Source organism: Astatotilapia calliptera, chromosome 17 (assembly GCF_964374335.1).
Source record: "Astatotilapia calliptera chromosome 17, fAstCal68.1, whole genome shotgun sequence".
In the NCBI taxonomy this organism is placed as follows: domain Eukaryota; kingdom Metazoa; phylum Chordata; class Actinopteri; order Cichliformes; family Cichlidae; genus Astatotilapia; species Astatotilapia calliptera.
Window position 1 is genome coordinate 27,349,686 of NC_137438.1, and position 15,489 is coordinate 27,365,174.

Genomic DNA, 15,489 nt, shown 5'->3' on the forward strand with positions numbered 1-15,489 from the left:
AATCTGATTTTAGAAACCTGCCTTGGATGCAAAGCAGTGAAATCAGTTGTTTTTATTGGGTTTTTTCCCCTCAAAAAATGGGAAATAGGTGCAGCATAAAAGTACATAAGTGATACAGTTTATAAGGGGAAAACAGAATCTGTATAATTCTAATGAGCTTGAAAGTCAGTATTTGGTATGACTTTATTCATCAACACAGCCCGAACTTAGGCAGCTTTCTTGTCATTTCTTTAAGCAGTCTTCAGGAATAGTCCTTCAGACATTCAAAGCTCTTCCTTGGATGTTGACTGTTTTTTGTTTCATTCCCTGTAAAGATGATCCCACACTGTTTCAGTAATGTTGAGGTCTGGGCTCTATGGAGGCCAGTCCATGACTGATTGTGTTATGTGTGTGTTTTTGTATACAGGTATGCTTTTACTGCATTTGCAGTAATGAAGTAATTGCCAGTCAGATGCTCGGTGGATGTCAAAGTCTGTTATTTTCACAGTGGGTGTAAAAACATGAAAGATGGATTATAGTTCCTCGGTATTAATAGTAAAGTCAGTGCAGGGGCGGAGCAGCTCCTTTCTAACCTGAGAAATTAACTAACTAGTTTTTGTTTGATTCTAAGCCTCTCCTTTACTACACTCTCATATTTAGTGTAAGATTTGTCATGAGTCTGAGAATGTGGCAGTTCTGGTGAAATTACATTTTTCCTAATGAGCGTATCTTTTTAAAGAACATGTAAACATACACGACTTAAGTTGTAACTAATGGAGATGTAATTATAAGCATTCACTGATACAATAATAGTCAAGTATACATAGAACGCGTGCATACACAAACACACACACACATAAAGAGTCAGAAGCAGCTTTCCAACTGCTGCACACAGACAGAGTGAGTGGACGTCTAAAAGCATCCCCTGACACTTTAAAATAAAATAAAAAATACTCAAACCACATCGATGGTCTGAGAATATCTGTCTGGACGAGTTCATGCATACATGTAAGTTCAGATGCACAAGCATGCCATTTGCACCCACACAGTGAAGGCGCAGAGGTGCAAAATGCAAGTCTGGAGCCCTTTTACTCCTCTGAGAAACAAACAGTCTTCTACAAGGGAAGCAGAAGATGCATTACCCTGTTCTTATCTTCCTGTTTGCAGCTTGTGTAGTTTTTACTTTTCTTTCTCTTTCTGTTATTTAATGAGTCCTTTATTCTATACTTGCTGTCTTGTATTCTTGGAATAAATTCATTCATTTGTATCATTGTTTTGGCATTTGACTCAAATACAATGCATATGCTTAGGTTAATTTGAGTTAATGGTAATCAAATTTTTTTGTGCATGTGTCCTGTCTGCAGACGACATCCCTTATCAGCGAGACCCGACTCCTCCTCCTCCTCCCTGCTTGTCCTCCAAATCAAACGCTCTGTCACAGGACCACAGGAAAAGCCACATCCCAGAGGAGTTTGCAGGCCTGCTTCATGGATCTTCTCCAGCCTGTGAACCCCCCGATACACCTTACCACCTTTACAGCCCCAAATCCTTTAAAAATACAGATGTCCAGAGCAACTTTCTGCAGACCCCTGAGTTCAGCATTGTGATCGGCGGAGGAGCCAGTCAGGTCTTCTCCCGGCCAGGGAGTGAGTCATACTCTCAGAGCTTAGCCAACGACACTCGAAAGCCACAGGTTGTGTACCGGACTATCTTCCACACCAAGGTCAACCAGGACCAGGCCCAACCCAGAAACTGTGAACAGGTAGATCTGCCTCGTGGATGGTCTACCCTGAGCCACCCACCCTCTTGTTCCTCTGGTCAAAACGGAGAAGTTGCAGATTTACGGGGAAGCCAGACAGGAGCGACATCCAAAGACAGTTCACCTGGGATTGGCTACGAGGAAAGGGCTTGCACCCTTGGGAGGATGAGGTCCATGCCACGCAGTGTGTTGGACCTGCAGCTTTCGAAATCTCTTTCCAAGTCTGATTCTAACCTAGTGGCAGTGTCTCCCATACAGGTAAGTTCTCGCTACCTTAAAAGCGTCATTCTCTATGCAGCCAGAGCACTAAAAAGAACATGAATTCTGCGATTTAGATTAATAAGAGTTATTAACAAGAGTCTTTCTTATTAAGTGTTTCTGAGAATTCATTTGACATCATAAGTAAAACTTCACTCTTTTTAAACGTCTGCACAAGCAAAGAAGTCTCCAGTATTGTTGTACTGAGCACAAATGCAAATATCGTAAATATTCACTTATATAAAAATAATTTGCATCTTGCTGTGTCATGTGACTTCATAAACAGAGCAGAAACCAGTCCAGCCAATTGGATAACTCATCAATCTGGGTCACAATGTTCTCTGCCGCAGCACATTTTATGAGACTTCTGTAATTCATTGTAAATAAATCATGAGCTAAATACATAATCTGTTTGATGAAAATAGTGCCATTACAGCTGAAAGTTTGATGAGCACTGAACGGACTTATTTTCAGTTTTAGTTGTTCATATTTTTAAGGTTAAATATTTGGCAACTTTTGTTTTGCATCTCGTATTTGTGCAGTAATTAAGCACAAAGGGTTTTATTATTATTATTTTTTCTTACAGGAAGAGCACAGCTGGGGGTCCGGATCACGGGGCCAGGGCCCTGGAAGTCCGAGCCCACGTGAAGGCGCCAGCCCGGAGGGGAGATTGGAGAGAACGCCGTCTTTCACTGCTGAGTGGGAAGAGGTAAGAAGACAGTTTTCCTGACATGCACAGCTTATCACCCAACATTTAGCATCAGTTGCAACATTAAAGAAGAAGCCAAGTTGTCAGCGCCTCTGCTCTGACACTGCATTTATTTTGGTCAAGTGAACCGTCTCAGCAGGAAACAGTTGAAAACTCCGCACCCACAGCAGTGAGCTGCTTCAATTTTTCCTCCTTTTGAAATACACTCGGCTACTACAGTGCAGAAGGAGCCCAAGTGCTAATTTAACATGCTCACATATTGATTTTGTTCTGTAACCAGCAATGAAGCTGCGGGGAAGACCCACGTATCTGAGAGAAGGAAGTTTCTAGTTTCTATTAAAGAGATGCGGTCCAGGGTGCTGCGTGCTTTGGTCTTGGTGTGTTTGTGCCCGGGGTTCTTTCAATATTAAAGGGTCTCTGACACAGATGTGATGTATTGACTGGACACCACTGTTTGGATCCTTATAACCATTTGGGGTCACAGACACATTGACTTCTGCTCACTCTTCACGCCTCAGAAAAAAAGCACTCGTTGCACCCTGACACACCCAGAAAATGAAAAGCAAGTTCCATCACACGTAATCATGGGGATGCCTTAATTAGTCTCTCTATTTTTAAAGTAACTCTAATGCATGTCAGTGGAAGTCCATTTGTGCGTGCCTTTCCACATTTGCATGCACATGTTCATTAATTACTCCACGCAGCTCACGACTTCCTGATGATGATGAATTGCCATATGGAATTTTCCACAGTTCTCATATTTCTTTTTCTGGATAATTGCATGCTGCGTGAGGAAGAGATAAGGTTAGATTGGCCCCGGGGAAATTTAAGGTTGGTAAACAGGGATTTCAGAGGAAAAAATAACAAAGCTGCTCTATATCTATCACATGCTCAGGAAAGTGTTGCATTATTGAGAAGAGAGAAGTGGCAAGGGACATTCCATAACAGTCAGTGATTTGAAGATCATTCTCTTTAGTGCAACAAGCTGAAAGGTAGTCCAATATGCTGGTTTATACAAAAAATATGGTTATTTGGGGGGTTCTTCTTGGTCAAAATCTAAACTCAAGTGACCCAGATTAGTCTCTTAATCTGAGCCTGGCACATGAAACATGGGTTGCATTAGTTTTATTTTGTAGGGGAGCTAAAGTGTCAAGCTTAAATACTCCAGAGATCTGCTGTAGATCTAGTAAATGCATCTGATCATATTTGGAATTAGGACCTGCAAACTATTTGACATTTCTTCAAAGGTAACCATTCTATCCCTGCTTTGAATGACTGTGCATTGTTATGGTAGATCTGCTAGAACTTGCATTGTGCAGATGATATTGATGAACTTGCAAGAAAAGATGCTGGAACATCTTGATAAAGCATTGCCCCAGCTCATAACCAACAATATCCAAGGTATCAATTTAGATTTCAAAGTCAGTGGGACAAGACAGGAAATGGTGAAGACCTTCAAGTATCTTGGTTGCATGATATTAGATAAAGGCTTAAAACTTGAGATTTTGGTAAAGATAGCAGCTGAAATACCAAAATTTAAGACCACCAGCTAAGTTTACACTTTTTTGTTCCTACCACCTTATTTCTAATTCCAACGTTCAGAGTTCGACATGTCATCACACAATATAGACTCATCCAGGCTGGAGAAACTGATCAGGAGGGCTAGCTCTGTGGTCGGCATGAAGCTGGACACTCTGGTGACAGTGGCAGAGAAAAGGACATTAAAGAAACTGATGGACATTATGGACAATGCCAGGCATCCTCTGCACACGGCCATTAACAACCAGAAGAGTCTGTTCAGTGACAGGTTGCTTCTCCCAAAGACAAGAACTAACAGACTTAAAAACTCCTTTGTTCCACACGCCATCAAACTGTTTAACTCCTCTCTGGAGGGGAGAGGGAGGGGAAACAGGAGGACAAAGGAGGGGGGAACAACTAAGCTGTAGTGCCTCTGCACCTCACTGTACAATACCTTGTGCAATACTTTTGTAAATAGTCAACGGTGCAATAGACTCAATACTTGAAATGTGCAATTCACTTGTATTTTTATTTTTATTCCTATTTATTCTATTTATCCCCTTCGTATATTTTATTTATATTGTCTCTGTATTTATATATATGTGTGTGTGTATAACTCTGTAACTTCTGTCGGTGCTGTGCTTTTTTGGAAATCGAATTTCCCAGAGGAACCCACCCGAGGGATTAATAAAGTTCTATCTTATCTTATCTTATCTTATCTTATCTTATCTTATACATGTTTAACTATATACAAGTCTACACTCATATACAATATAGACATAAAACAATTTAAGTTCACAAACCAAAACAACAAACTGCACTTTTACATTGGCTAAACACCCTGTGATTATCTGTATGTGCTCCAAAATTCACCTGTTGTCGACCTTTCTGTACGCCTGTGAAAAATGGACCCTCATGACAGGACTCCAAAGACGTATTCTGGCATTACCGATAATATAGTCCATGACTGATGTGTTATATAATATAGTGTCAAATTTTAATTGGTCCATCACCCAGTGATCTTCTTCTTTGTTGTTTAACGATGATTCAAAACATCTCAGGCACTTCTGTGCAGATTGGCTTTGATGTCTTGATACTGGGGTGGATGAATGGATTCGACTTGACCCAAACCAACTGCTTTTAGACTTTTTAGACTTACAGATGTGATCTCCTTGCCAATAAACTGCATTTAAATAGTTGTAGTTGTGCACGTCATTTTTTTTCTTTTTTTTAAATAATGTATCATTAACAGCATTTTCGATTCATTAGCTTTACTTTACTTCAAAATAAAGTTGTTTAGAAAAATGTCACATCAGCTTTAAATCAGCTTTAAATCTACCACTCTGAGTCTTGATTTATTGCTTGCATTTGCATTGGTGCTTGGTGTGTAGTGACATATGCAGAAATTACTTTCAGTTTATCCTATTACAAAGACCACCTTCATGGTCTGTCAGCTTGTAAACAGCATTTGAATTTGTCAGACCTGACTCCTTAAACACTCGGGTTTCTCTGACCTCTGAGCCAGCGGTGCTGAAATGTAGATGGATGTGCAGGTTGCATAGTTAAGTGGTTATCAGCAGGTCCAGGGTTGAGGATGATCATTTTACTGCTGGTAGTCAGACACTAATGAAGCCACACTAGCTCTCTCCAATCCAACCTTCTCCTTTCATCTCTGCTCTGGTGTCTTTAAATTTCCCGTTCCTCCAATTCACAGGGGGAATGACTGGCATTGAGCATGCAGGCTGGCGTAATGATCATGCTACGTGACACTCGGATCTAGAAATAGGGGTTAGCCTTATTACTGGGAAATGACTTTTCCTTGCACACGCTGTACATCTCTCTAACTGAGATTCTCCCTCACTCTCTTTCTCTGATCTGATCAGATTGACAAGATTATGAGCTCCATTGGGGCAGGAATAAGCAGTGGATTGGACATTAAGGATGATACCTCAGGTAAGCACGCGCATGTATGAGTGAGTGTGTGTGAATCTGACTTTAAGGGCAAGTCGTATCAATTAAATTTTTAGTCATATGCTCATATGTTGGGCACCATTTTTCCATAGTATGATAGTATTGCACTTAACATAGCAGTTGCTGAGTAATTAAGAGATTATGACAAGTTAGAATCTGAGTTTTGTTACTACCAAAGCTTGGGTAATGAGATAAATTAGCAGTGTTGGAGTGTTACTCACACATAACTTGATACTTTAAAAAATTTACTTACTAATTTGCTTATTTACTTCTGAGAATGGAATTTCTTATGCTATTCATTACCTTACTTTTGTGTTATTCTTTAATATGCCCTCTAATGCATTTCCATAGTCCCATACACCGACACAAATCCCTACCCTACAGTAATAAGGACACACAATCTTTCTTTTGAACAGAACGCCAACAAACACAAAGCAATGCTGCTTTGAAGAGTGCCTCTTGAAGTTCAGGCTCTGGCTGCCGGACTGGGTTCAGCATACAGTCAGTTCTTTGCTAGCTTTGTGTCAACGTTATGATGCAGTATGGACACAGTTTGCACTTTACCATCATGCTCTGGTGCTTTCTCTGTTGCTGTGGTAAAAATATACTCACAGCCTGCTGGATAGGTCTTTGCCTCAGTTTTTGCCAGCAAATTTCCAGTGTTTTGCTAATATGCTATTAAGCACTAATTAGCAGGTATGTGTATTTGTGTTGCCCATCTACAGTGAATCCCTGCAGATTGCTAACAAAGCTTGTTAACTGGTACTTAGAACCCCACTTTCACTTTGGGTTCCAAAAAAACACAAAATGTGTATGATTTAAGTTAGTGCTTCAAAAACCAAAGGGTGGCTACACCCATCATGGATATATGGTCTATACTGTGTGTGCTTTTAACAGGAAATGTTTGCAAAATAATGTGCTGTACCCCCTGGTGGTAAAGTGCCATTCACACAACATTATACTGTGCATAGATCTTTTAGAAAAAGGTTTCTTTAAGCTTATTGATCGCATTAAAAACACATTATTTGTAATTGAAATAATGGGTGTTAATGATGAATTAGCAAGTGCCACAGATCTTATAGGAGCTCAGCTCTTACTGGGTCCGACATAACTTGAACTGAGGCATTGACCCTGTCAGCTAGACCCATTATAGGAAACAAAAGAGAGACCCCACATGTGGTAAATTTTGAAATAATGGGGGGAAAGCAACAGCATAGCAGTTCAGACAAGAAGTCACTTAAAATAGTAATGTTAAACTTGCATTTTTTAAAAAAAAAATTACCATCTTTTTGGATTTGTAAAATCTATATAGGTTGTATATAGAATATTAGATAGAGGTGGAGTTGCAAGGAAATACTAAAATTTGAATAATTGATTTCCTGTTTTATTTTCAGCTAAGAAGCTTTTTTATATTGTTGATAGAAATGGTGGCCAAAACTATGAAATTAAGACTGCCGTTGTTAATTTAAGAATTTATCTGATTAGCATGTGGGTGGTTTTGTAAGTGATCTTGTGTGGTTCTTACAGGAAAAATGGAACTTTTTTTCTGCACAGAAAAGCACTGTTTTTTGCCAGTTTCCTCACCTGCATACCTTGAAGTCTCCACTAGTCATCTCTGTTTACTGCATTCATCCCCCTTTCCCTGTATTAAGTCCCCCATCCTCCACCTCCTGATCCTCTCTCTCTCTCTTTTCATCTGTGAATGCAAAGCTGCTTTTATCCATGGTTACCACAGAGAGAAATCCAGTTTATGCCACACCAGTTCTTCCCACCAACAACATATACAAAGCACCACGCGCACACACGCACACACAGACGTGTGTGTATATTTATGGCCACATGGATACAGTCAGCATGGTGCTGGTATGAGCGGTCGGCAGCTCAGCTCGCAGACAAAGGAGCTGAAGATGTTGCAAGGACTATTATCAGCAGTGCGAGCCAGATATATGTAGAGCAGCAGAGAGAGAGCAGGGTGATGATCGACACTGAGAGAAGACGGAGACTGGAGGTAGACAGGGGAAAGTGAGCGAGGGAGAGAGAGAGCGAGCGAGCGAGACTGAGAGAGTGAGGGAACGAAGGAGGAAAGCAGTGCGCTCAGAAAAGAGAGAGAGACAGAGAGAGAGGAGGCTGCAGAAGCATACAGATGAGAGTGGGAGTACTTGATAAAGAGAAATCTACAACGCGGGCAGCTCTCTCTCTTTTTCTCTCTCTGAAACACACACACACACACACATTTGCGTGCACACACACACAAGCTCCGGGGAGCAGCCAAGCGAGCGCAACAGCTGAAAAGAAGCTGCTGCTGTGCTGTGCACGACAAACACACAGTCGATTTTGCTTGCGGATCTATACCTCCAGTCTTATCCATCACCCATTTCTGGCAGGATTTAACCTCCACGACAGAAGCTTTTTTCTGGATACAACTTCAGCCCTCAGCCCCTTCCCATCTTTCCTCCAGCTGGATTCAGAGAAAGAAACGTCTGGACGTCTTAACCTCCACTTTTACCTGCTTGCACCCTTGCATGCTGACCCCCTTCATACTCACCATGCCCCTTGCCTAGCCTCCTTTTCTTCCCCCCTTTCCCCCCTCTACCTGCCCTCCCTTCATCTTTGTTGTCTTGCTGCCTTGCCAAAAGACTCTTCAAAAGCATGGCGGGCTCCTTCGACAGCCACTTTGCCCGCCACAACATGATGTGGCAGTGCCAGCTGTCTCAGCCAGACTGCCGCTGCTACCGCGTGGATGGCTACTCCCTACTGAAACGTTTGCCCCTCCACCCCCTTATAGGTCCCCGCTGCCCGCTGCAGTCTGTGGGCCAGTGGCTAGACTCCATCGGCCTGGTCCAGTACGAGAACCACCTGCTGGCCAATGGATTTGACAACGTCCAGTTTATGGTGAGTGTTTTCATTGTGTTTTGAGGGAAAAGAAAGCTTCTTCAAGCTTTCTCTGCTCCTCGAGCTCATCATGTCATCGATTTCTGTGCAGGGATTTGCATGACCAGCATGTTTCCTCCGTCACTCTGATTTTTTTTAGTTTGAATTTATTGAATTTCCCCTTTTTTGTATCATCTTCTCTCTTTCTTTCATTCTTCCCTTCCCATCATTACTGCCTCTCCCATCTGATGCCATGTGAGGTCCTCCTACGCACAGAAATCCTACACCACATTTCTGCCACAGCAAAAAATCCAGCTCCAGCATCATGCTGCACACATACGTGCTCATGCTGCAATAAAAATGCATGCTGAAATCACAGTTGTTTTACGGTTTTTGCATGCATCCGCTTGCACACAGAGGAAAAACTGTGCACACAACCACCTGTAGCCTGCGGATCGGGATCCAAACTGATGGTCTCCTCTAGTTTATGCAATCTCTTCTTAAGCAGTGACGTAGGAAGAGAAACTCGCTAGGTCATTTTGGACATTCTTTTGATGTTGCATGTGTGTGTTAGTGGGAAAGATATCCACGGAAGAGGGAGGGATGAGCAGGAAAGTAGGAAATGAAAACAAGGAGAGAAAGCAGTAGAGAAGCGATGACGCTCGATCAAGAAAAACTGCAGCAGAAGCAGAAAGATGGGAGACAAAGCAGAGACATGCTGACTGGATGACTTCCTCTTCAGTTGGAGATTATTATTACTAACTGAAGGGGGGGCGATATCTCAAAAATGGCAGATATAAAGGGGTTCGAGGGTTTATCCAGTTCTCTAATTCTGGTTGACTTACAGCCTCTTATTTTCTCCTGACTTCTTGACATCCAGAAGAGAGAATGCAGATAAATGTTGATGTTTCTGACATCGGGTCAATCGCCAGGGTATGCATGGATCACCATAAGTATTTATGGATGCATGTAAGCCTGTGTGAGCGTTCTGGTCCTACACTCAGTGTGACCTGCATCTGTTCCTTTAGTTACCCTGGCAACAGGATGAAATCACACCATCTCTCTGTTGTGTGTTTCTCCCACACGTGGTCACAGTTTATCTTGTGGTTAAAGTATTTAATACAGATGAAATGGTTTTGAAGAAGCAGTAGGCGTATCAGTTTTATTTGTATAGCACTAGTTCACAACAACATTTAGCTCAATGAATGTTGCACTGTGAGGTAAAGACTCAACAATGTTAGAAAGAGACCCTCAAAAATCAGCAGGGAGGAAGAACTTCATTTTAGCAGGAAGAGACCTTTTGCAGAACGAGTCTAAAAGAGGGGCAGTCATCTGCTGTGACCAGTTTAGCTATGAGGCCTAAGTTGTTCGTAGTCTTTCTATGCTCCTCTTTTGAAAATGCAGGAGAAAGGAGGCATAATCAAAGTGATAGACATATAAACCCATGCCGAGTGAAAAAAGTCCGTAATTGGAGGTCCCCTAGCAGACTTAATACATAGGAACATATCTAAGGCATGGTTCAAGGTTGACAGAGCATCCTTAAGTATAAGATTGATCAAAAAGTAAAGTTTTCAGCATCACAAGTAGAAATGGTGCTCATCTCCTGAACCCACTGGACGGGAGCCAGATAACTGAAGGCTTGGACTTCCTAAAAACCATGAGTAAGCCTATGCTCTGAGAATGAAGTACAATATCGGGATGGAGAAAGACAGAAATTCCTGATTTTCTTAAGCTGGTAACTGTTGAGAGCACATGCGGTTTTAGAGAACGTCTTGGTCTTAGTTTGATCTAGTTAGCCATTCTCAAAAGTCAGCCCAAGTTGCAAGTTAAAACCTGGAGCACCTTCATGGTTACTGTGTCAGGGTGGCTGAAACGGTACCATTCTTGCCTTGTGTACTTAAGGGATGCATCAACGCAGTGATGATGGCAAGATAGCAGATATTTCCTAATAAAGCTCAACATATAAAGCATACTTGAATTTTTTATTGGCATACAGATTCATTCAGAAGCATTATCTCAAACTATCTTTTAATAAGATATTTATCTAAAACCAACCTGCCATCTGGAGTTTCAGCACAACTTCTAATTTTAATTGGAAATTTATATAACTCCATTTTCTCATAATGAATCGAGTTTCATGGGTGTCTGCAGAACATTACATTATTTTTCTGTTTACATCCTCCTTTGGTAAGTTAATGAGCAGAAGGTAGGAGTCACTGCAGCAGCTGTTAGTGTCCAGGCAACTGTTAACGTCACACAGGCTGTTCACAGCTTTTTGTTTTGTTTTTTTTGAACTCACATGTATTTTTTAAGCCCGTGGCTGTCCACCACCATTTATGTATCTGGATTACTCTCGTGTGGACCTAGTTTATTGTCAATAACATTGTTTCTGAGAGACTCTGGGATTATCTGTTTTCCTGGCTTTACTCCCTCCATCCCATCACCCCTCTTTAAAAACGTATTCTCAATAGCTCAACCGTCTCCTCTGAAACGCCTTTAGATACAATTAATATTGAAAAGAGATGAAGCTGCCTCGCAAACATCAGAGTAACTTCAAAGTCTCTTTTTCTAAGTGGTGCTTTTCTCCGGGTGTTAAAGTTTCGCTGGTGTCCCCCATGCTGAGTAGAGTTTGTAACTCCTTTTATGCTTTTTAACAGTCTTGACTAAACAAGAAGGCTGCTAATATTTTTCAACCTAAAGGGGGAAAAAATCAGTGTCCACCACAAATTGATATTAATGCGATTTAGGCACTGGCTACAGGCATTGTGTTGGGCGAGAGCAGCTCTTTTTTTATTGTTGACTGGCTTCTTGAACGAGAGCTTTGTGCCACATTCATTTCACTCAGTATGGGAAATCGAGTGGCGTGGATGATTCAAACCACGACTCTGCTTATTACAAAATAAAAGCTTTTTTTTCCCTTCCCGTTTCAAGGCCAGTTCATTTGTACAGCTGATTGGTTTGCAAATTAATTTGCCCTCGAGTTTGATCTGCGTCAGTGCATAACTGTGAAAGGCCCCATGTGGCGTGCAAGAATATATACATCTATATAGACATGAATACTGTTTAAGTACGGGCCTTCCAATCTGCCATTATCGTTTACTGCTAATAGGAGTCATAAGTGTGGGTGTGTCCGGGCACCTTAACCACCCAGTAGAGGACGAGTGCTGCCGGATTGATGGACAAATGGCGAGGAGTAGAACGGTTGTTATGGACACAGAATTTTATACGAAGGACACTGGATAGAGGCTAATCACATCCACTTCAGTGACCGTTCATGTATGGAAAATTTAAAGACAGAGAGACATGCAAGAGCACGGACACAGACAGACAGAGGCTGACTCACGTTAGCTGTTTCTGTTTGGATCCAAACAGGCCCTCATGTCTTGTCTTGCACTTTGACTTGCTGAATGAGCTACTAAGCGATTCTTCATTAAGATATTTGTTGGTAGCTTAACCTCTTACGCTCGCTATCGCCTGTCGTAAAATCTTCTTCAGTGTTTGTTTGGGTTTTTTTTTTTTATTAAAACAATGCATTACTTATTTAATTCCTGCATACTTGACACTACCTTTGTGGTATTCTGCAGCTTAATAAACAATAAGCCTTACTGTATATATGTCCACGTATCAGTACAAATTCCCATTCTAATTTAAAGGACATACCCTAAACCTTTGTTTCATTATTGAAGGATTAGAGCAAACAGTAAAGTTGTCAGGAAAACACACCCCAAAGTTCACTTCATATGATGCAATAAATGATGCTACAAGACTGTTCATCTCTAGTTTGTTAATGCGAAAAATCTCTTATGTTAGCGAGCTGCAATAGCAGGAGCTTTGCAGAGGTTTCATAGTGCTTGCAACCTGCATAGTTTTCTACCTTTACGCTTACATTCATGTCCTTTCTTGCATATCATCTCTTGTGAAAAGTTGCAGATTACTCTGGTGTTTTTGTCCTTTTTATTATTGGGGCAATTGCACCATTTCTTTCTTTCTAACTCTCGATCATTTAGAAAATTAAAGGACTTCTGTAATGCAAGAGTACAGTAACATGATCACAGAGGGAAGGATCACATCCAGAGGGAGTTTTGAAAGAATGTTGGAAAGCAATGACAAAACGGTCAAATAGAGAGTAAATAATGTCCTTACAACAATGAACCATTTATTAAACCTTGTGCTAAAAATTCTCAGCTGGAACTGTACCAAATTTCATGCGACAGAAACTAAGCACAACACATGCTGCATCTGCTGTAGTCCTAGCAGCATGCGGTGGCCTCTTCCATGAATGTGCTACACTTCAAAAAATAGTGCTGGTTGCATTTTTCATAACAGATACTGGACCCTGGTACAGGCGGCAGACAGGGTGTAACAAGAGCATATATTTGAATAGATTTTCAGATAGTGGCCACCTGGCAAATGTATGTAGTCACTCTCTGTTTACCTCCTCTGGTCTGTTTTTTTTTCTCTCCTCCTACCCTTTTTTAAAAGAGTTTTTTTTAGGTGCTCATCTGCATACATTATCCAGTTGCTTTTTTGCCGCTTGGCAGGTAATGTACAGCGGGTGTTTCTGGGCTATCTCACAAAAAATAGCCGCCTCCCGGGTCTGGAAGTTATGCCGATGAGTGCAGGGAACCTAAATGGTCAAGATGTGTGCTGTGAAACTAAAACAAGGAGACAAAGGACGATAAAATGCTTCATAAAACTGAAGGGCACTGGAGAGTCTGTGATATTACCGCTCCCTAGTTGTTCATCATGGCGAGCAGCAGCCTTTCATATGTTTTCTAAGATGCAAATGCATCTAGTGAGAGGAGAATTGAAAGCAAAGCTACGTCATATTTATGGGATCACTGGAGCGAGAAGCTCATTCTTCTTGTTTAGCCCTCTAACTGCAGTCACATTGTCCCAGCTAATACTCATTACAATCAAACCCACACACACACACACTGCATGCCAGCACATATATATGCTGAGAATATCCGAATGAATAGAGGATAGTGAAGAAAGCTGATTCTTTTTTTTTTTAAGCACAGTTGTGATAGAAAATAGAGAATTCCTACTAAGTGCCACATAAACTGGTTATCAGTGGACTGTGGAGGCACTGAGATACACACACTAATACAAAAGAATGCCATGTGCAGTGAAACCTCCTTAATCATGATGCTTTTTATTTAGTTTCATTCAACACAGTGAAATAAAAGAAGGATAAAAGACTCCAGAGCTGCAGAAGAATGAGGCCGCAGTGAAAGAAATGGAGAAGTAAAGCATTATGTATAATAAAGAAACAGCAGCTGAATTAGAAAAAAAAAAGCACGCAAAGCTAGCGGAATTAATTTGACCCTGAGCTTCTCCTGATAGTGAAGTTAGGAAACAACAGCATTAGAAATAACACAATCTCAGTATTCATATTTCATAAGGTGGTTACATTTAATACAGCTCATGAAGGGATTTATTCTGGAACCGAAATTCTTCAAACTGCCGCAAAGTTGTAGAAACTTAAGTCACCGCCTCTTCACACGGGAGAAGGCGATAAATCTAAGAGCAACAACTTTTGTAAAGAAACCAAAAGGAATATGAATTACAGACTAAAAGTGCAAGTGAGGACAGAGAAGAGAGGGTTTGAATAGTTAGTAAGTGAGAGAGAGGCAACAAAATAATGAGGAAAGAGGAACGCTTCTGAAATAAGCGGCGCAACAGAGAATCGCAAAGAGAGAAGCTCAGAGGGATGAACACAGGCATGGAAAGAACAGAGAGAGAGAGAGCAAAGAGACACAGTAGGTCGAGCATGATTTGTAGCACACGCCCAGGCCTGCTGGAGCCGATAATGGTCGTCACTACTATCGTTTTTTGCTCCATCTCTAATCTCAGCCTCAACCCCCTGCTACTGCACATGAATTTTAATTTCTGCATTTAGAGATTTTGCCCTCTCTGGCACAGTTGTTAAGCGGCGTGGTCTAAGTATCACAAAATAACTGCGGGCTATGGCAATTGTATCAACTCTGTGGATGCTAAAAACCTCCATAATGGATTGTTAGAGCTCATACCAGTCCATACCAGAGCTCATGTTTACCTCCAGAATACAAGATAAACAGTAGAAGCACGAGGAGGAAAAGCACAACACCGTCATTAGTTGCTTTCACTTATTTCTGCTGGCTGTTGTGTTCATCTATTCATGTGATAGCTGATCCCATGATCCATCACGCGCACTTGGAAGTGGTAGCCATACTGTAGGGCAAACATAATGTTCAGACAAAGAGAAACAGGACAAAATAGGTTTGGAGAGAGAAAGAACAAACATGGAGGAACCCCATCTCTCTGCATCAGGAGCCCAACAGGGAGCAATTAGTCATGCTTCTTTAAACCCCCCCAATCTACTCTGCTCCGACTCTCGGAGTCATTACTCTGCTGTGAAGTTGTAGCATTGTGGCTCCAA

At 41.4% G+C, this 15,489-nt stretch overlaps 1 protein-coding gene across 3 annotated transcripts in view; it reads left to right on the forward strand.

Moving 5' to 3' along the window:
- Positions 1-15,489, forward strand: part of anks1b (ankyrin repeat and sterile alpha motif domain containing 1B) — a 276,143-nt gene that overhangs the window by 207,616 nt on the left and 53,038 nt on the right. For all 3 annotated transcript variants that reach the window (XM_026146086.2, XM_026146087.2, XM_080291511.1), the window contains 4 exons: positions 1,344-1,996; positions 2,583-2,705; positions 6,107-6,176; positions 8,980-9,086. In XM_026146086.2, coding sequence (XP_026001871.1) covers positions 1,344-1,996; positions 2,583-2,705; positions 6,107-6,176; positions 8,980-9,086 — 953 coding nt within the window. The remainder of the gene's footprint in view (positions 1-1,343; positions 1,997-2,582; positions 2,706-6,106; positions 6,177-8,979; positions 9,087-15,489) is intronic.